This window comes from Rousettus aegyptiacus, unplaced genomic scaffold (assembly GCF_014176215.1).
Source record: "Rousettus aegyptiacus isolate mRouAeg1 unplaced genomic scaffold, mRouAeg1.p scaffold_m13_p_15, whole genome shotgun sequence".
Classification (NCBI taxonomy): domain Eukaryota; kingdom Metazoa; phylum Chordata; class Mammalia; order Chiroptera; family Pteropodidae; genus Rousettus; species Rousettus aegyptiacus.
Window position 1 is genome coordinate 36,408,703 of NW_023416290.1, and position 23,350 is coordinate 36,432,052.

Genomic DNA, 23,350 nt, shown 5'->3' on the forward strand with positions numbered 1-23,350 from the left:
GCGTATTTTAACTGTGGTAGAGTATTTTCTCTTTTATAACTCTCCATTTTTTTTTTAACGGAGATCTAAATCACAAAAAATTCACCCATTTTAAGTATACAGTGGGTTTTAGTATATTTATGAATTCGCGCAACCGCCTGCTTTTCATTCCAGAACATTTCCTACACCCATAAAGAAATTCTGTACCCATTAACAGTCACTTCCTATTCTCCGCTACCCTCAGCCCCCTGACAACCACTAATCTACTTTATATCTCTATGGATTTGCCTACTCTGGACATTTCACAAAAATGGAGTCATATGATATATGGTCATTTGTGTCTGGTTTCTTTCAGTTAGCATAAGTTTTCAAGGTTCATCCCTGTTGTAACATGTCAGTAATTTATTCATATATTATTGTATGCACATACAGCATTTTGTTTATCCATTCATCAGTTGATGGACATTTGAGTTGTTTACACTTTTGTCTATTCTGAATAAGGCTGTTATGCAAGTTTTTGTGTAGACATACATTTTCAGTTCTCGTATATTTTTGATTTTAGCCATCCCATTGTGAAGTTTTATCTCATCGTGGTTTTGATTTGCATTTCTTTAATAATTAATGATGTTGATCATCTTTCTTGTGTTCATCGGCCATTTATATATCTGCAATGGAGGAATGTCTAGATAATACTTCGTGGCCTTTCCTCACTGAGATTAAAAACTATTCCTATAATTTCTTCTAATATTATTATGATTTTATTTTTACATTGTAAAACAGTGATCTGTCTGAAATTTATTAGAGTATAGTGTGAGGTGCAGATCTAAACTTCCTTTTTACACATGATCACCTCTTGTCCCACTATATTTATTGAGTGATCAATCTTCCCACTGATTTGAGACACCATTTTCATCACATTGAATTATTGTGTGTTAGGGTATATTTAAAGATGATGTTCTGTTCTGTTCTGTGGATCAGTCTGTTCCAAGCATATATCTAGTTTCAAAAAACCCATTTCCATTACTTAAATTGAGCCATTCAAACTATTGTTGAAAGCAAGAAACTTGGCAACACACTTTTAGCTGTGTTTAATTTCAGTTATTTAAATGTATTACTTTAGTACATTTAAATTCATAGTTATTTAACTACAACATACATCATGGTATATATTAGATTATGCAGTGAATAAGTTTCGAAGAAGTGGGATGGTCCTGGAAGTGTGAAAATTATGTTTTTAACAATAATACTTCTTCCAGTTATGTAGTTTGAATGTATTAGTGGCTATAATAAAAAGTGAGAAGAGAAATAGCAATTATGATAGAAAGGAAGAAGTTCTTTTCTGTATAATAGATTGTTGGAAATGGCATTGATAATTTGAATGACAGCTAAGGGATCATTTTAACTTTTGAAATGATTAGAAATAAACCTGTATTTATCATTTTTGCCACTAGATGGCGAAGGTGCATCCTAAAAGCAAAATGAATTAATTTTGTGATTTGAATATTCCATTTGAGTTAGTTGCAGAGATGGTTATAAGAAGTGGATTAAGTTGGCACTTGAGATTATGAAAAACAGGGCTTCCCATGTAACATTGCTTTTCATATTTAAATATGGTATTCATTCTCAAATGTTTGCCTCTAGTTCTGAGATCTCCATGTATCAGGCTTGTCTTTATGAGTGGAAGTTGTACAATTTTACCTTTTGTTCCACGAATACTTCAAAATCAAAATGTTCTGAATCTAAGTGTCTATTCTCTTCTAAAGTAGCAGCTTCTTTATCATTTCTTAATCCTGCTGATTGCACCATCAATTATCATGCTGCCCACACTAAGATACTTAGGTATTATTTTCTAATTCTCTTGCTCTTCGTTTTCATATTCACTGAATATTTACTTAAGTTTTTGGTCAATTCCATTCTATTATATTTCTTGTATTCCTCTTTTTTCCCCAATATTGATATTGTCATTGTCCTGTTTAGGCATTAACTGTCTTCTGGCTTCTTGCTTCTTAGCTTATTAGCTTTTTTTCATTTTCTACTTTGTCTCCAGAATTATAATTTTAAGTACAGATATGATGAAGTCATTCATTTTCTCACTTTTGATGCCTTCTTATTTTGTACTTAGAATTTGAACCCTAAGTTTTTTAACAAATTAGCATTTATTGATAGTTACCTACTGATTTTGTAGGTAACTATCAATAGTAGTACCTATTTATAGGTACTACTACATTCTAGGCTCTGTGAGAAGATATGTAAGGCATTTAATTTTAGTTTCCATAATGATGTTGTAAGGCAAGGTTTAAGATATGCTTTTGTATACCGAATTGATTTTTCAACATTCCAAAGTTAGAAGAAGAGTTTCAATTGAAGCTCTTCAATATGTTTTTCCAACTCAAAATCCTATCATTCTACTTTTTGAGGCTCACTATTATCACTGTTATCTCTCACCACTTTTTCCCTTCTCTCAACAACCTAAATTTTTCAATCTAAAAATTCTTAAAATTGAATATATTTGCACATGCTACTCCTTCTATCCAGAATTCTGTTCTAGCTATGCTTATATTAATTTAACAAATATTTATTGAATATTTACAGCATGCCAGACAATTTCAAGGTGCAGACAGTATAGCAGTGAACAAAAAAACAGAATCCCTCAAAGAGATTGCTTTTTAGTTGGGGGAGGGGACAACGGAATAAGAACTAAGTAGTGTATGCTGGATAGCAACATAACTCGAGGCCTGTGCATTCAACTGCTTAATTGCTTTACTATAAAAGATATACCAATTTATATTTCTGTTAACAATTATTACGGTTTCTGTTTAAGTCTGTAGTGAACACAATGTCATAAAACTTATGTTTTTTATCAGTGATACTGCGATATATTTTTAAGCTTTCTTATATCATAAATGAGCCAAACTGAGCATTTTTGTAGAACTCCAGGGGGCACCATTCACCTAGATGTCAGTGGCAACCTGTTTCTGGCACCTTCCAGGCCTTGGCAACTAATGTTAAAGACAAAAATAATATAGGGGAGAAGTGTAAGGGATTTTGTGGGGAGATGGTTAATAGTTTGGGAAAGCCTTAATACTGAATTAAGACTTGAGGAAGGTGAAGAAGTAAGTCATGTGGCTGTCTGAGGGGAGAGGACTCCAGTCAGAGAAACAGCAAGTGTCAAGATTATTACGTGAGGGTGTTCTCTAGTGTGTCTTCCGCCACTTCTAACCTTACTTTTTCTTCAAAGTCCAGCTCACATGTCCCAACTTACATGAAGCCTTCTCTAATTTTTTTCCAGCAAGAATTATATAGTTTGCTTATAAAGGGTACATATACATAATTTCCTTTATTTAGATTTATATATTTTAGCCCTTCAAGACATTGTTGTCAATGTTATTATTCCCTCTTAATAAATTTTGAGCTGTTTGAGGGTATACTGTCATTTATATTTTTGTGTCCGTACATGCCTAGTTTAGATTCTAGAAATAGTAGGCACATATTGAATATTAATTGAATTGGAGTAAATTGAAATTAATAGAATCACTGAAATGACAAGTAGATAACCATTTCTTTTTTATATCTTATACCTGTTACCATTGTCCTATATTTACAAAAAATAAATTTATTAATGGAATCCAGTACTATATTTTTCTCTACCTCTTAGACTAATTTTTTATAATGTCTTTGCTAAACTATGCTAACCTGTAGAACTAAACTATGGTTTAGTTGTTACATATAAGGTTGATCTCTAGAATTCTGTTGTTTCTTAGACATCTGCAATGATGATGGGGTCATTTTAAGTCTTTTAACATATTTTTAAAAGAAATTCTTATGCCTGTTTGCTTTGACCCGTTATATTTTAGCTTCACTTTAAAGACTTTGACATAATATCTTGCTGTTTTCCATATTCTTCAATCTATTTTTGGATAGGTTGACCTATATCCCAGTTTGTCAGGTCCAGTCCTGGCTTATACCTGTTGTCCCAGCACAATTATTAAGAGCACACATTTCACTCTCAAAAGTGTCCTGGCATGGAAAACAAGTTACATGATCTCTCTATTCTTCTTGGAGGATTTCTATGTAATATTTAGTAAAAATACTGCACAGTACTTCTTAGATTTATAGAGAGTTTCCTATGGAACTATATTGCAGCAAATATTACTTCAGGTATTAGCGTACGGTATCTATTGAGTATGTACTTTACTTATAGTGCTAATTTATATGGAGAAATACAAAGAGAAGATAGCCTGTGCCATAAGAATTTACTCTCTAGTGCCTCTACTACCATATTAAACAGAAGTGATCAGAGTGACATCTTTTTCCCACTCTTAGGTTGAATGCTTTGAGTCTTTCACAGTCAAATGTGATGTTAGTTGTATATTTTTCATAGAAGTCCTTTATGAGGTTGAGGATAGTCTCTTTTATTATTGGTTTGCTGAGGATTTTTTTTTGTTATGTGTGGCTATGGACTATTGTCAATTGCTTTTTTCCTGCCTGTATTGAGATGCGAATATGATTTTTCTTCTTTAGTCTGTTTATATAATGAATTACACTGATTGTTTTAAAATGTTTTCCCAACCTTGCATTTTTGGGATATCCCTTTACCTCCTTTGGTCATGATGATATTATTCTATTTATATAATACTGGATTTGATTTACTAATACTTTGTTAGAATTTTTTTTATTTTTATTCACGAAACGTACATACTGGTATATAGCTTACTTCCTTCTACCATTGCTTTTGGTATCTGGGGAATGCTCGCCTCATAAGATGAGTTAGGAAGCGATCTTCTCTCTTCAATTTTCTGCAAGATTTTATGTGGAGCTGTTATTATTTCTTCTTTAAATGTTTCATAGAATTTGCCTCTGATGCCAGAGGCCTGGAGTTTTCATGTGTCCAGATTTTTTATAGCTATGAATTTAATTCCTTCAATAAATATAGAACTGTTTGGGTCACTTATTTATTCTTGAACATATGGTTATTTTTGCAGTCTAGTTTTAGAAGCCAGGGCAGCTGCATCCATTGAGGATCTCACTAATCATTTGAAAATCATTCTATCTTCTCCCTTTTAAAATGCTGGAGACAGAATAAGACATTTTGATAGAATACTCTTTCCAACTTAACCTTTTCCATGTTCCATACATGACCTTTATCTCAGAACTACATTTTATTCCAGTTTCAACTCACCTTTATATCTTCCATTATCTTTAGATAATTTCAGTGACCGTTTCTCTATGTCTCCAGCTGGATTTAGTAACTTTTTACTTTTCATGCAGAAACATTAAATCATAGTTATTTTCCTTTGCCTTATAGAAGTTGTGCCCTTGGTCTACTTGTCCACTTGGTTTGTTCTTATTCCAAGTTTAAGAAAGTCTCTACTTCCTTTAGAGTATGACTTTACTATATTGATCACTTTTGAAGTACAGTAAGTAGTAAGTCTTCCCTTAATGTTGTTGATAGGTTCTGCAACTTTAAGGGAAATGACTTATAACAAAACCTAATTGATATAAAGAAGAGTTAAATTCCTATGGTCTCATCAACATTATAATGAAATTATGTTGAGTGAAACAATGTTATTTGAGGACCTGCTTTATTTTTCAGCCTTAATTCAAATATTATAAGCCAATATTCATTCTTCTAATTAGTAAAATTTGATTAACTGAGACTCTACTGATTACTACTTCTTGGAAGTGTCTATAAATTAATTAACAAGCTTCTTTTGAGTGTCATATATTTATTTATAAAATATAATTTTGTTTTGGTTATTAATAATTGTATGAAGGAAAATGCTTTAGTGGTAAAATTAGAAAGAAAGGAAGGCTAGAAAGCCATTAAGGTTGGGGGGGGGTATTTTATTAGCCAGTCGTGGTGAGTTTGTTAGCAAGCAGTTTTCTTTTTCAGTTTTTACTGATAAAATTATTAGTAAACACCAAAATGACCATTTTTGAGACTTAATTCATTCCAAATCTAATGCGTATCTTGGATTACTTAAATCATCCATACATTAAAAATATAAAAGTCCATAAATTATAACAAGTTATTAACTAATATTTGCACATATGCTCATATAATCCCTTTCCACAGATTTTTTTTTTTTATGGATTTATTGATAGTAGTAGTGTGTGTGTGACTCTGCACAGTGAACTATGGGAATATATTGCTTCTAGTTTGTTTTTTAATGCAATGTTAATGTTATAGACCAACTTTTAGGGTATCTCACCCACTTCTCTCCATACCCATTGACTCTCCCGATATACACTAAGTGAAGCAGGTCTGATATTGGGCAAGGATGTAATGGATAAGAGCTATGAAATGAGAGTCTTAACTGAGATGGGCAAGGGTGAGGGTTGATGAGTGTAAAACTGTTTTTAGATCAATGAAACTGCTTCGAGGTAAATGCCTGCTTTTATTTTGTTCACCACATATTTTCATCTCTTATAGCTGATGTGATAGGACAGGTCTGGGATGAGAACAATTGGGAAGTACTTTTTGGGATCCAAAAGGGAGGAAAGGTGAGACTAAGGAGCCAGCCACTAGATTCGTCTCATTGAGCACTGAAGTTTAAGGAGCAAGAATAGTCTTTTGAAGGCTTATGCAAGGTTTAGTATATCTCACTGGAGTTAAAAAATAGGGAGTTGGAGTCAAAGCTTTAAATAAAGATACATTTTCTTATTTGATATCTTTAATAGTAAAGGAGCCAGGCATCTCCATTTCTCAATCCATAATAACATGAATAATAGTCAGCGTCATGGTGGGGCCTTAGAATTCCTTTATAATCATTTACACTGAAGCATATGTGCTCATATTCTCTGCCTTCCTGAATGTTACTATAAACAATCTTTGTTCCAGCTATGCACAGAACTGTTCCAGCTATGCATAGAACCTACCTACTTTTAAGCTCTCTAGAACATAGCTCCTGCAGTTCTCTGAAATTGTCACAATTGGGATTGGGTGGGGGATTATTTAAACATAAACATAAATGATTATAGTTCAAAATTTTAAGATAAATAATATAGAAAGCTGAGTAACTTCAATAATTTCCTCAGTTTTAAATTTCATTTTATATTGGGAGCATGACTACTGCTTATTTGTTTTAAAATAAGAATATCACTTGCAGAAAGTAAGTTTTCTTACCTTTTATCGTGTGTCAAATATAAGAGGCAGCTTAGATTAGAGCAGTAGTTCTCAAACATTTTGGTCATGAAAATGATTGAGGACATCAGAGCTGTTTTTATGGATAATATTTATTGATATTTTCTATATTAAAAATAGCAGAAAAATTAAAATATATCTTTATTAATTAATTTAAAAGTAACTGCATTTTAACTAACCATATGGAGTAGATATAATTCTAAGTTGACTTGCAAAGAGTTTTACCCTTACCTCAACTATGTATCCCATACGTAGTTGAGGTAAGGGATCAATGACTTGATTCTAGTTAACAGAGTGTGGCAAAGATGATGAGGCAATCACTTCTGTGATTACAGTACACTATATGGGACTGCATCTTATTCTGAAGCAAGAGATTCCTTGGCTGGGTTTGAAGAAGTAAGCTACCATGTTGTGAAAGGGGCATGAGAAGACCATGTGCAGGAATCTGCGGTAGTCTCTAGGAGCTCAGAGTATATGCTGGCTGATAGCCAGCAAGAAAATGAGACCTTAGTCTTAGAGCCAGAAGGAACTGAATTCTGCCAACGATCACATGAGCTTGGAAAAGGACCCGGAGCTCTAGAAAGAAATGGGGCCCGGCCAATACCTTGATTACACTCTTTAAACCATGCTTAGACTCCCTAACTACAGAAACTGTTAGATAATAAATGTATTTTTTTTTTAAGGTTACCAAGATTGCTTTGAAGGCATAGGAAACTAATACAGCATATTTCAAAAAGAAAAGGAAAATTTAGTGGTAAAATTGGCATTATTTTGCATTTTTCCAAATCCCTTTAATGTCCAATTTAGTGGAAGAAAGAAAGCAGGATTCTTTTATCTTCTGTATTCAGTATCTTAAAATATCATATATAATGTAGCCTCTGGAAAACTCCACTGTACACCCATGAGAGAAAGAGAGTTTAAAAGGCAAATAGCATTTTAGTATTATTATGAATATATGTTTGACTCTGCAGATCCTCTGAAAGAGTCTTGCCCCAACTCTGGAGGTCACTAGACTACATTTTTGAGAATTGCTAAACTAACAAATTTTAGTAGTCTCCTGCTCATCACCACTAGAGTATTTAACTGTATATAGACAGGATTATAAAATAAGCTAACCTATGTGGAACTCTCAGCTTCCTTGCCGATCCTTGATTTCTGGTTTTGTCCTTGAGTTTGTCTATGTGGCTTATTTCTTCTGTTCTTCATGGTAAGCAGTTGTTAAAGGTCTTTGCTGACTTTAGTTTCTGGCAGGAATAGGTAAGAATATGTTTAATATGTAGTAGATTAGGACAAGGTTTTTCTTGAAATGATCCTGGCATCTTTTGACAATAGGTTTTACCTGCAAAGGTGCTGTAGCCATTGAGAGGTTTGGTTTAAAACTCATGAGGAATTTTTAAAATGTATTTTTTATTTGAAAGAAATTTATATAAATTATCTCATTTTACTTTTAATTATGTATATTATCATTTTTATGTGTGTATATGTATATGCATTACTTAGTAATGGTACTAGTGCATATTTCTTTTAAGTGTTTTTGTTTTAATTTTGTGTGATCTCCCTTATTACTAGAAATCTGAAGAATGAATTAGTCACATGCATCTCAAGATAACTCAATATACAATAAATTGTTTTTGTACAAAGATTTGGGATAGAGTTTATCATTAGGAACATAAATATAGACTCATGTGGATTTTCTCTTTAGTGATATATGGCTTCTCTAGTTTTTTCAAACAAAAATGCAGCAAAAATAAATAATGTAGAGAATAAAAATTGTTATGACCTATAATCAACTATTTTTATTTCTGCAATATATACCTGTGTGTGTTATTTGACACAGTTGGAAGTTTCGAGGTATGATTTAAAACATTTTGTCTGGAAAAAGGTCTTTCAAGGTTGAGATGAAGGTTATTGGTGGAATAGTTCTCACTGTGCTTACCTAATTACACAGTACTTGAACTGGAAAATTAAACTTAAGGGTGACCTCCCCCTCTCTACTTATGCAACCCCCTTCCATTCTTTTCTTTTCAGTTCTTCTTTCTTAGATGTTAGTTTTCAACGTATTTTTCCTCAATAGCAGTTTCAAATTTTTAATGAGTTTTCTGTTTATCCTTTTCCGTTTATGAGAATTGATTTGTGTTGATAGAGCAAGATTGACAAATTTTAGTTACGTCTCTCAGAAAAAATTTATATTTTTCTTACAATCAAGACTGTAAGACTACAGAATATATGGACTCAGAATTGTGGTGTAAAATAACTTTTTAACTTTTGTGGTATGTATCTGAAATTTAGTTATATAAATTACTTGACATGGTTAAATATTTTGGGGTATAATTTAAAATCCCTCTCTGGAAAATGGTAAGAAAACTATTTCTTCTAGTTGACTTTACTTAATAAGATTTAGAGTTGTATGAGTGGAAAGGATTATGAAAATTTGATTTTTCTCATTGCACTATTTCCCCTTTTGCCTAAATATATTTTGAGCCAGTGCTTTAGGCCATATTTGTGTTTTATTCTCTGAAAAAATATGAGATTTAGGATTTATGTTTATGTCCAAATTCTGTATTGGTTTTTGTATTTGTATTTTCAAATCACCCTTTTTCTTTTACATTCTGGGACACTTATAAACTGTAAAATTACTTTACATTTTAAATGAGAGTATCCACAGGAGTTGCCAAATGTCAAAGACGTGGTAGTACTATGTACAGAGCACTGACCTGTGAGTAAGGAGATGTGGATGCTCATTCTTTGTCATCAACCACGTGGACATTCTAACTTTGTCATCAACCACTTCATTTCTGTAAAATGAAGGAGTTTATACACTATGTTAAATGTGATAGGATGCCACTTTCGGGTTAAAACATGGAAGAAACAAAATTTATGTTTCCGTATGGTAATTCTGTTGTGTGGAGAATAATTTGTAGGGAACAAGAACTGATACAGAAAGAAGTTAGGCTATTGAAGTAGTCTGGAAAGAAGAGATTGATAGTAGTAGAATTGTAGTAGCAAGATGGGAATGTTGATGTATTTATGCTTCATTTAGAAGGTAGAGATGATGGAACCTACTACCTACAGATAGATTGGATATGTATGGTAGAGTGTTAAAGAATGAAATATTAAGGACACCTCTTAAATAAATCATATTGTTGGTTGAAGATAGGAAAAACTGAGGAGTAACCAGTTTGGATGAGGAAATCAGGAATTGTGTTTGGCTATGTTATAATCTTTCGACTTCAATTTGGGAATGTCAAGTTGACAGTTATATGAGTTTGGAGTTGTAGGGGATAATAAGGGAAAAGTTATAACAGATAGGACATATTTAATACCATGTAAATGAAAGAACAGAAGAACTCTACAACTTAGCTAATATGGAGCCTTGGGCATTCCCAAAATTTAGAGATCTAAGAAAGGAGTAAGAGCCAGCAAAAGACAGAAAAAAAAATCGCCGCTGAGCAAAAGGAAAATCAAGAGAATATGTCTCAAGAACAAAGAATAAAAATGATTTAAGAGCCATGGACAACATAGCTTCAATGTCAAGTGCTGGAGGGAAATCACGTTAAGAAAAGAAGAGAATGTTGTCTTTGAATTTGGCAACATGGTAGGCAGTCATTGGTGAGAGCAATCTCAAAGGAGTACTAGAGATAAAAATTTGATTGTTATAGATGGAGAAGAGGATTTGAAATTGAGGAATAAGATACAGCAACTTTTGACAACTTCTTCAAGAATTTTTTTTGTGTGTGTGAAAAGGAGCATATTAATGGGGCATTACCTAGAAAGGGATGTGAGATCAAGGGAGGTTCTTTTAAGATAGGGAATAATATAGCAATAAAATCACTAGTGACTTGATTCACATAAAAAAAAAGGTTACTTATTTGTCATTACAAGTGTTACTAGAACCTAGAGACTTCTAAAATAGATTGAGTAATAAATAAACTAGGTATTTTAGGAAGGAGCTTGTAAGAAAAAGGGGTTAGCTAGATGGAAAATTGACAGAATACGTCTTATTTACATTATATTCTCTTTTCTACTTTCAAATTTGGTAATTAAGCATCTTCACTCATAAATTGTGGGTTCTCTGATTAATTTTGATCTGTGTCCATTTTTAAGGGCCAGGAATGTCTAATTGTATTTTTTAAGTTGATAGGATTAGATCACAATAGATACAGATTTGCAAGAGTTTATTTGCATAAGGTCTCCTGCTTTGGCTGATCCAAGACTAAAAGTTTTATTTGCTTCCCTTTCACCAAAGGAGGGAAAGAGGTTGATGAAGGAAGTGTAGAAGATGGCTGCTCCCACTTCGTTTTCATGGCTTCTATGGAATGGCAGATTTCACACCAAAAGTGCTTTTTTCAGGAGAATTGTTTTGAAGCACAAGGTCACAAGCAACAGTTATTCAAATTCCAGATGACAGGATAAATAAGAGCTGATCATAGCTTTCTTCTTAAACACAGTCTTGGATTGGCTTCTAGGCTACCACACTCTCCTGCTTGCCCTCCTACTTCTGTGGCTGCTCCTACTCTCTCTTTTCACTCACTTCTTTACCTAATGGCTTAATGTGGAAGTTAGTTTACTGGTGCTTTATCTTACACCTTTTTTGTTTGTTTGTTTTGAACTTTCTCTCTGGGCTAATTCATCTACTCGCTTGGTTGAAATCCTTACTAAATGCTGATGCTTCCTAAATTTATATCTTCAGCTGAGAACTCACTTCTGAACTCCAGAATGACATATTAATTGCTTACTTATCTGTCTTTTTAGCTATCTTTCATGCTGCTTAAATTCTATAACTCATCATCTTCCCCTTTCTTCTCCCTCAATCTGCTCCTCCTGTAGCATTCTCTGTCTTAGCAAGTTTTAAGACTGTCTGCTTAGTTACTTAAGAGAGAAATCTGAGTGTCATTTTTGACTCCTCTCTTGTCCTTCAGATACCACCTCCCACCTTGGGGCAAATCAGTCATCATGTCCTGTTGATTTAATACCTTCTTAATGTTCTTTTGTCTCTATTTTACTGTAATCACTTTAGACCAAGCCAACTTATATCTTTTTTTGACTACTGCATTAGCTTTCTAATTGATCTCCCTGTATCCACATGTCGTGAGACAATATTTTGGTGTATTTATGGTGTCTTCACTCTCCCGTATTTTCATGATGTAATGAATGGAAGGAAATTGCATGGAAAAAAGAAATTGCGGTTGAGAACTCTTGGTGGCCAGTACTATTATACAGTATTTCACTGTTCCCATATTTTGCTAAAACACTTTTATTGTTGTGGCAAAAATTATTATTTCTAATTTTCTTAAGATAACAATGTGCAGTCCATATTTCTTTCCTAAGAATCTAAGGACCCTTGGAAGTTGTTAGGTAGCAGGGGTGCCTTGTAGAGGTATTTTGCAGGCTTAGGTGTAAGTACTTGGAGTCCCAAGGCTATAAACATTCCTTCTACTATTGCTCCTGGTGAACATAGCTGTTAGAAATGGAATTGAATCTTATTCATATTTGTATAGCTCCCTGAAATTATAGTGTTGCTTTCAGTGGTTCTCTTGATAGCTATCAAGAGAATATATACTAAAAACTAGCAGTCCTAAGACTGGAGGTACTTACCAAATTATGTTTTCAGAGATCTCTTTCCTCTAACAGGTGTACTCTTTAGGTGGCAGAGCAGATAACTCTGGAGATCTTCATTCTGGATCTTAAATCCTCAACAGTTTAACTCTTGCATCGAATGAGAAAAATATTCCTGCTGCTGACAGCTTGTAGGTGTGGTAACTACTCTGGTAAGAGCCGCTCTGGCCTTGGACTGTTGAAGCATCCCTGTCATTCCTCTCCTAATAATGCAGACCGAATCGGCACTATGGGATTAGCCCTCACATTTCTGGCCTAGAAAGAGGAGTCAGAAAGAAGATAATGGTGGTGGGGCTTCATACATTCGCTGAGGCTTTCACTGTGCTCCTCCTTACTTTCCTTTCTGAATTAGATGGTTGTAACTGCAAAGAGTGTGGTCAAAACTAGGGACAGAGAGATGCCCTGGGAAAAAATACTCAAGAATTTTTTTGTACATCAGAAAACAACTGATCATCAACACGCTTTGAAAAACTCGTTATGAAAACTGGTGTACGTATTTTAAACGAAACTATTTTCTGACATTTATTCCAAATCTTTAGATTTACAGTGTGCTTATTTAGGTTGGTGCTAAGGTCTTTCTTCCATACCTGAATATACTCTATGGTTCACCCTAAGGTGAAGCACAGACCGATTTACGTTTTACCGAAGGCTCCTTTTGTTACTTCCTTTTCATCATCTGCCTTTCATTTCTTTGCTTATTTGTTATCCCTGAGGTGAATGGGCCCATGGTCTTGCCTCAGGGAAGTTATTTCATTTGCAAGACTTTCATTTGCAAAACATATGAAAAAAAACATTTTGTTCTCTGGAAGTCTTTCTTCTCACCCTTAGATTTATATCAATCAGATGCTTCAGATAGTCAATGGAATGAGAATAAAGCAGCAGAAAAGATAGTTCAGTTACTTCAGTTATATAGATAGAACTACAGATGTATATTTTAATAAGATGAAAAATTTCTTTAGCATTTTAGGGATTTTTGTTACAGGTTATATATATATATATATATATCATATTGCTTCTGTAATTGATTAGCTATGTTTAGATATTTGCATGTATGGAGCATTTTAATAGAAATATTTGATACTCTTAAAAATGCAAAATAAACCCAGACATTTTTAGAATTGTAAAATTTAAATATCCCACAAGTGATTGTGCCTTACAAGTAAGAGGCTTGTGTTGTTATTAATTCAGAAGAGCATTGTTGCCCAATTGTTATTTTTTAATTTAATTTCTGATTTTGTGTCAAATTCTTTAGCTTATAGTCACTAGATGTTTATAAACCAAGACAAATAATTTTAATTTAAGAGCTTATACTTCAAATATTTTTGAGGATAATGTAAAGATATTAGTGCTAAGTTTTATTAGATGTTTCAGAGTATTAATTAAACAATTTAAATTATTACAGAATTTTAGGAACCTCTTGTTAAGGGAGAGGATATCCATTGCTAACGGATATAGCTTAGTACACAAAAACTGATGATCTAGTTTTGATTCACTTGAGTGTTGCTAAGCAAAAGTTTATGGGCCAACATTCTATTTAATATGTTATAGTTAATGGTTTTGTTATAATTGTAGAGTTCTCTACTGTAGGTAGCTTAAACTTGGACCTTTCTTTTGGCTGGTGTATCGAAAGTATAATGGGAAAAAATCTATGATGTTCTCACCCAGAGATAATCAATATTAATATTTTGGTGTTTATTCTTCTACGATTCTATCAGATTTTGAAACTTTTTAAAGTTTTGGCTACATATTACTGAATACTTCTTAAAAGATTCTACCACTTACACTTCTACCAATAAATATGGTATGAGAATGCCCATTCTCTGACCCTCTGGTAAATACTTTGCTAATTTAATAGGCAAAAACACATTACATTATTATTTCTAATTGAATTCTTCTGATTACTTTCAGATTAACCTTGTTTCAAGTGTTGATTGGTTTTTTAGATATCTCCTTTAATGAAATTGCCTTTGCTGCTAAAAACTTCTTAACATGTCTTCTGTGAGAATTCTAGCTAGTGTTGTCATTTCAGTGAGGGGTTAAAGATTCAGATAGAACAGCCAGAGAGAGACCAGTTTCACCATTTGTGAGAGTTAATGCCTTTCTGCTGGTCACAGTGTGAACATGCAGCTGACCTTACTTGGAAACTATATTGAGAGAAGGATAGAGTCTTGCACAAAGAAATTCTACAAATTCTATAAATTCTATTTGTTGCATGAATAAATATGATAAATAAAAGATATCTGAACATAGTTGTTAGAACTCATCCCAGTAGTTTGATTCCTTACATAATTCACAGTGAGATTACTTGTACGTACTATATATTTTAGAATTTATAAAATGCATTTATATACATTACGTTTTAATACAATAATAACTTTATGAGAAAAGTGATGTAGCTTATTTTACATTGGAAGAAACCATAGCTCAGATATGTAAAGTAAATATTCTAAAGTGTTACGGCTTATTAGAGTTGGGGTCAGTACTTAAATCCAGACCATTTAACTCCAAGTACATGTTCTTTCCATCCTCGTGGAGGCCTCCGGCAGACCTCCACATATATACTTGTGAATCCAAAGTGTAAAGAAAATTTAGAACAAATATTAGCTATAAACATTTTTGTAATATTTAGGATATTCATAACAAATTACAAAGTTCACAGTGTTTTCGATTGTAAATACTGGTCGCTCTTGTACTTATGCACCTTATAAAAGGATGTAGTAGGTTAAAACAAACACATGAACTAAGAACCAAATTAAGCCTTGAGTGGTTTCTTATCCTACTTTGGGAATGTGACTAAAAATAATGAACTTTTCAATAAAATTTAGGCGTTAATTCATTCAACAGCCATTTCTTCAGCACCTACTGTGCACTGTTCTAGACAAATAAAACACATGTGAGCCTTAATTTCATGGAATTAAAGGTGAAAAACATTAAACTTTTAAAAAAGTAAATATATAGTTATACTTTATCAAATGCTGTGAAGAACAAGTACCAAGGTACAATGAGAGCCCATTTGGGGGACCTAATCTAAGTCAGAGAAAGTGTTTTCAAGAAGCTGAAATTTGAGCCCTCAAGGATGAGAAAGAGCAGGTGAAAGGTGGTAATAAGGTGGGAAAGTCGAAGAAATCACTTGTGGGATGTCGAGGCCACTAAGAGAAAGCTGACTGTTCGTGTGCGTTGTACAGTGAGACTGGGAAAAAGAGGCTCTGAGAAAGGCAATTGCTATGCTAATTACTCTTTCAAAGAAGTCATTTTAATACTCATCCCAGTTCCCCATAGCTTAAACCATTTTGAAACCGTTCTCATGACCTTGCCTTCAGATCCAATTTTGAAACACAAGAGAAACTTTTTTTTAAACAGCAAAGAATGTTTTGCTATGTAATCACCTTATTTAATAGACTTGCTTTGCAAAGGCTTTTGATCATTTATAAAAATTGAATCTACCCACAAGGGAGAAATATATATACATTTATGTATTTTTTTATCACAGTATGAGCTTTGAAATTAAGAATTTAAAAAAAATTATGTTTTTCCACTTTTAGAAAATTATCTTTCATAGATGTGAAAAATCAACTAGAGGCTTAAAAATGTAAGCATATCAGATTGTTCTGTTTGAGTTAAATGGAAGAAACCTCTTTAAAGTTACGTATGAGTTAAAAAAAATTGAGATGCTTTCTTTCTCTAACTGAAATATCCTTGATTGGTCCCTGGCAAGTAGTTTTCCTATTTATCTATAGAGACTCATCTATTCACAAATATATGTATGTATTTGTGTGTGTGTGTGCACGTGTGTGCACACTCATGTATGCACATATGTAGAAGATTGAATGATCAGGAAGAAGCATGTGAAACAATCCAAAGCAAAGACTTTCACTGAAAAACTCTATCTTTTACAAGCCGTATGATCTGTAATCCCTTGAAGCCTCAGCTTCTTTTTATCTATAAAATAATAGCAACATTATCACCTACTCATAATGTTTTCTGAGTATTAAAAAATAAATTTAGAAGTACTTTATAAATAAAAAATACTTAATGATTATGTGTGTATATATATGTGTGAATATAGTTCATGAATAGATTAGTGTGCATCTATAAAAATCAAATATAAATAATCAGAAGATAGGGACAATCTTAAGGATAAACCTGTGATTGAACATCTTAGTTGATTAAAGAAATAAATTATTTAAAATTTATATTATAGAATATTTGTGTCATTTAAAAATTTGTATTATTACGTTTATTTTGTGTTCTTTTGTAACATGTTTATGCACATCAAAAAGAATTCACCAGTTGTAAAAAAAACTTAGTGTAGTTCAGTGCTTCTTTATTAATAGTGGTGTGTGTGTGTGGAAGGGGATAGAGCGAGTTGGGGCCAAAAATTGAGGTAAAGGGAGCTGAAAGGGATGTGTCTGTTAAAGAAATGTCATGGTTTAGGAGCAATTAAAGATCAATAAATATATTAATCATTTCTATAAGTGAGTTGATTTTTAAACTTTCTTTTACACTACTTTTAGAGCATCTTTTGTAGAAAGATGGATGTACCTAGATATAGAATAACCTAAGTAAGATTTTGTCTAAACCAGAACTATTTATTGAGAATGGATGGTGATATGAGGTACTCTAATACTATTGGAGCCTTCAGGAAACATCCTTTTCTGAAAAGTGCTATGACTACCATAATTGAAATAAATTAATAATAGTTGATAAAGTCTCTGACTTTAGTTTTTTGTTTTTTGTTTTTTTTGATTTGTGGAAAAGTTCATATTTATGTGTACTGTTTAAATGAAAATTTTTATTGGTAAGGTATTTTTCTTTTCTAAAATTACATGAATAATTATGTAGTCACTATGTATAGTTTTTAAAAAGGGATCAGATTGGACATTATTCACTTAAAAAAATAAATGAAGATATTTTAAAATTAAATAAGAAATTAAGATGATGAAGTACATATTTTCCAAATATTTCTTTAGAAGTATGGCATTGTAAATGCCAGCAGTAAAATTTCTATTATCATATTTTTATTGCTTCATGATATCAAAAGAAGGATATTTCACTTATTTTTAGAGTGTTCTGTTCCTATGCAGCAGCTTGAACATTAAAGAGACCTATATACTACTCTGTAACTGGAGTTATTCATTTTTCAGGGAAAGAGAAAAGGGTTGAGAAATGCATAATATCTCTTCCCCTTACCCAGTAGTAACATTGAGAAGATACCTTGTCCCATTTTTATTACTTCTTAGGTTTTATTGCTGGCAGCCAGATGTGCTGAAACTCCTGACAACAGCATCTATTCATTGCGTGTATTTAATAGGCTTAGAGAAATATGAGTAGAGTACATGAAAGCAGCTCAGCTTCACACTTCAGCTGGGAATGCCCAAAAAGCTTACTGCTGTTTAGAATTCTTGCTACAGTCAGGAGAAAGCCGAAAGCCGCACGGGTACTGAATCTTCCTCGACTGAATTAGAAGAATAATGACTGTACAATTAACTATCAACCTCTGCTCATTTAAGCACAGTTTTTACAGAGCTCAGGAGAAATATGGAACTTGATTGGCATGTTTTTATTTGATGGTGTCTGCAAATAGATGACTTTAAAGACAGGTGGTAAGGAAAAATAGAAGGGAGAAAAAAAAAAAAGAAAAAAAATGCAATTTGAGACATTGCGCCAGGTCTGCAATTCTGTTTTATCTCATTTTCATGGGGTTTTTTCATCCCCACCAAATATTTTACAAAATGAGCTTTTTGGACAAACACTGAACAATGCAAGGTGAGTAAAGCTAAACTATATTTTCTTTTATTATTGGTATTTTCAGAATAATCATCTTATATGTCTTTAAAAACTGTTTTGCATTGAAATGTTAGTATTATAAGGGTATTGTCTTTTTATCAGAAATATAAAATTTTATGTAATGTTCTTACTTGATTTTAAAAAGGAAAACAAGCTTACTTCAAAGCACAGAAAGCATCTTAAATTTAAGTAGCTTGACCTCTGAAACATGAGGCTGTTTCATGATTTCATTTTCTAATAAATAAAAGGATTAACTTAAAATGCTTGATAGATTTTTTCTTTGTGATCATGGCAGTGATTATATTGCATATATAAGGATGGGGCTATGTAATCATTTCTGATTTGTAGGAAAATGTGAATTAGCAGTCATGCATGCTCTTTGTAAAACATGCGGAATATGTTTTCTAGGTCTAAGACATTTCTCTGTGCAAGGTAGATCAATAATCACTTTTAAACAAGCTATATTATGAAACTGCTAATAATGCTTTGTATTAGATCAGCTAGTTTGGAAGGATGCTTTGTTGTAAATTCTTGCTGCTTTTTCAACCCCATCATTTTTTTTTCTTTTTTTTGTGGTGAAGGTTGTTAAATTATGAACATATGTTTTAGATGGTTCCTCTGGCTTACAATAAAAGAGATAGCCTATTAAAGAATGCGTTTAAAATGCAATTTTATCATCCGGTTTTTCCCTGGTTTAAGTTGTTTGCCTTTTGAGATTTTCAAATGTTGTAAACCCAGTAGAGAAAAGACCCCATTTTTAACTAAATGTATGTGAAGAAAGACTAAGAAATTCTGTAACACAGTAATGCACTGAAACCTTCTGGAAATTGAGAGAGAACTAATAGTGCATAGAATATTGAATGGTTTTGTTGGTCTCTTTTAGGGTCTCTGAACGATGTGAAGCAGTCTATTTTAGAGATTTAAAAAATACCTATTAATAGTATGTGTTTTAATTGAACAAATGTGATAAATGTATCTATGACCTTTCCATTGGATATGAAATAGCATATCTGCTTTTATGAAATTTCACTTCTTTCCTCAGTGCAGTTCTGTTCAATTAACTAATTTGATTTTTTTATATTTTGTTTTTGGACTAATGTAAAATACATAACAGTATATGAAATACTATGATAATAGGCTACCTATATTTTAAGATAGTGGGTTTTCTTATTTAGTAATACATTACTTAAGCATGTAATTTATGATAAGAATAATCTGAATTGCGTGTTATATTTAAATAAAAGAAGCAGTATGGCTTTCTTAAAAATTTTATGACCTGAAGCTACCAGAGTTTTAGGATTTGTACTCCTTCTTTATAAGTCTCTTCCTTGTTTGATTTCTATTTCACTCTTTTTTTTTTTTTAATGCCAAGAATTTATGTTTTTAAAAATACTAAAATTAGGGCTGGGTGTATACTCACTTTAGAAATTGTGCTATTAACAGCATGGTATGGAGTTAATTTTAAAGTAAATGTTATTAGTTTTAAAATACAAGAATATCTATTTTTTGAGGGAATTGTATGCATCCCTGTCATTATACATTTGCTTTGGCTTCAAGTTTCTTTTCTTGTTGTCGTGGTGATAATTGCAAAGCTCTCATTATTAAAAAGGTGGAATTTTATGCTGCTGCAATTAAACATTAAATTGTGAAGTTTCTAAATGCTTCTGTAAGACCAGTCTTACTTAACCTATTTTGATTGACTACCTAAATTATGTGAAACTACCAGTTAATCAAAATAGAACTTATTCTGTTTTAGGGGAAAAAAATTACTGCCGGTCTTAACTTCTTAGTCCTCAAAAAGCACATGACACTTTTCACATGTAGATCTGTTGGTCTTCATAAATAGTCAAGTACTTAATTTACTTATAAAATCAGTTAAAACCAGCTGTGCAAAGAGTTACTTTGGAAGTATTAAGAGTGAAAATAAATTTATATGAACTGCAATTAATGACTTTCTCCATATATTTTAATGTTTTGGTTACTTTGCGTTAGATACAATGGTCTTTTAAAATTATTCTGCTTAGACTCTTTAAAAAATATGAATACCTAGGCATCAATGTTTCAGCTAGCGTTGAATTGGAAAGTAAGATTTAGATTAAAAAAATCATCCTTAAAGAAAAAAATGATGGAAAAAGAATGACCTGAGTATGTCATCAGAAGATGTCTTAGAACTTTAAAAATGTTTCTAAATAATGGGCCTTTCAATTTCATAGACTGGACATTATGCTCGAGTTTTGAAGCATCAATTACATAACTATCACCTCTGGAAAGAACAGTTTTGGTGTTATCACATGAATAGTTTAATGTTTAATTGTTTGATCTAGTTGAAATGGAATATTCAATATTTGCATTGTGATCTTAATTATGATCTTTAAACCAATAGAAAATAACATCATAGATATAGACAATTAGATTATATTTTCTTTTGAACTACTTTCTAGGAGAAATTACTAGAATAGTACTATGCAACAATTGTAGATGATATATAATTGAAAGGGGGCTCTTTCAAGTAGTTTTCTTGAGACTTTTCCTAGGTGATTAATTTTATTCCCTAATCTGCAACTCAATTTTCATCAGATTGTCAGATGATAGGGTAGTTTACTTCTAGACATATTAGCAATAAGAGGTTAAAAGATGAAAATCTCCCATAATAATTACTCCGAAAACATTTCCAGGCTCAACTTGTCAAAGGAGCAAAGATTTTAAATACACCAATAATACTTTAACTTCTGTTGGAAACCATATTGCATGACCTTTATGTTTGAAGTTGAAAGTTCTCAAGTTATTCTTTTATCATTGTGGTTCTTGAGTACCATTTTAATGCATGAAGGAGGTGGCAGGCTATCCTCTGTTCTTTTATAGCTAAAATGAAATGACTGAAGGTCCAGCAAGGAAAAAAAAGTCTGCATTCTGTGTAAATCAACTTGATAAGTTTTGATGAAATGCCACTTTAACTTAAATTATTGTTATAATTTTCTGTAAAATCATTTTTCCCAAATTAAATTCATCAGGATACAAAGATAATTGCTTTTATTGCCAGTAGAAAAGTCCTCAAGTAGATTTCATTATGAAATCTAAATTTTGTGATCTTCTCTTTGGAAGTAAATCGAAATATTGAGATGTTAGAACATATATTTTTAATAGGGTTCACTGCATTAAGTAATCAGTTGCTTTGAACAGTATTCAAAAAATGACTGTCTTTTGTGATAAAATTTTTGGAAAAATGTACTTAATATCCTCTAAGTTTTTCCATTTACTGATTTTAATACTCTTTCTTATACAGTGAATAAATATGTATTTTCCTCAACGTGTAATTATTTCTTTGTCACCAAACATGTGACAGTAAATTTGCTGTGCCGGCCGGCCACACAGGGGCATAATAAGACTGGATTTATTCAAAAATAGTTATTAAAGACAGTATTTCTCTTCCTTCCATATATACCTAATGAGATATGCAGACTTTTATGTTAAAAGTAAGATTAAAAAACTCAGTAGACTAAAGAATATTTGGAATTTGTGGTATTTTTACTTACAAATACGTTAACCATATGGTCTGATTTGCCTGAACTAGTCCTACTTCATGCCTGCTGTCCTCCATTATTTATTATTAGTACCACTTTACTCTCTCAGAAGTGTTTATTTGACAATAAGTTACAGGGCCACTCTAATTATAAAAATGAAATGTAAAGCTTGAAATCACCTCATGTAAATGAATTCTTTGCCATTGAAACATTCCCGCAGTTCTAAAACATTAATACTATTTTGAATAAAATTTGAATTTGCAAAATAAATGTTTAATTATTTAGTCTGCTAGTATTTTTGGTCAGAAGTATTTAGTCATTTACATAGCATTATCTGTTGCTTTGGTTTATAATGAAGCCATCAATTTGCATTCAGCACTTTTGGCACAGACACCTGTTTTTCACCATGGTGCATTAATGGCCACCTCTACATGGAAAGAACAGCATACTTACTTTTCATAGCTCTGTGATTGCAATCCTCAGAGTGCATTGTTTTGAGTTGGTAGGAGTACAGCACAATCAATGTATAATGATGGGAACATATTTCATGAAAAGATACATGTGCACATGTGTGCATACACACATGCCCATATTCATGTACATATATATTAGCCTTGATATATATTTATAAAAATAATTATGTATATTTCTAATCAAAATTACTTTTGATTGGTAGATGTGTATCTTTAATATTACCAGAATATTTACTGTGAACCTTAGCTATATGCTACAATTATTAGTATAGATACTAAAACTGCTACATAATTTTTAAGTATTTTTTTTATTGAAAGAAATTTTTATAAAGCTACTGCTTTTGTTGATGACTGACAGGTAAAATGTTAACTATACTTTTTTATTATAAACTTCTATATGATCATAAAGGATCTTAGAAAACTCAAAGAAGAAAATTACTGGTAAACTTCTGTTTAATTCTGGCACTATTCACTGAATAGTAAAATGAATTCATTTCATATGTGCTATGGCTGTCTTCATATCTATTTATGAATTACTTCACAAAGATTCATATACCCAACAGAAGAATTCCTAGGGCTGATCCATAATTTAGTTTGGCTTCTGAATTTAAGAAGCTTTTAGTATCTCAGAAATGTGTGCGAACACTTCTTTTTGGGCAAAATTGGAAAAGCCATTATACTTTTAAATTGTAGTATCTTAAAAACATAAGGGCTCTTTATTTTGCTTCATTTTTTTTCACACTATGCTTCTTGTTTGTTTTTAGTAGAGAACATTTCAAAATTTAACTCAATATATAAAGCAGGTAAGAATGGAGCAGCTCTGATTTAGA

General features: G+C 32.1%; 1 protein-coding gene across 50 annotated transcripts in view; it reads left to right on the top strand.

Moving 5' to 3' along the window:
- RIMS2 (regulating synaptic membrane exocytosis 2) overlaps positions 1-23,350 on the top strand; it is a 526,738-nt gene that overhangs the window by 171,145 nt on the left and 332,243 nt on the right. For 2 of the 50 annotated variants that reach the window (XM_036232964.1, XM_036232961.1), the window contains exon 1: positions 17,735-18,505. The exons of 46 other annotated variants lie outside the window; for them this stretch is intronic. In XM_036232964.1, coding sequence (XP_036088857.1) covers positions 18,384-18,505 — 122 coding nt within the window. In that variant the 5' untranslated portion in view covers positions 17,735-18,383. Of the gene's footprint in view, positions 1-17,734; positions 18,506-23,350 lie in introns of those variants that run through there. 2 more of the 50 variants (XM_036232963.1, XM_036232965.1) reach the window with 1 other exon arrangement.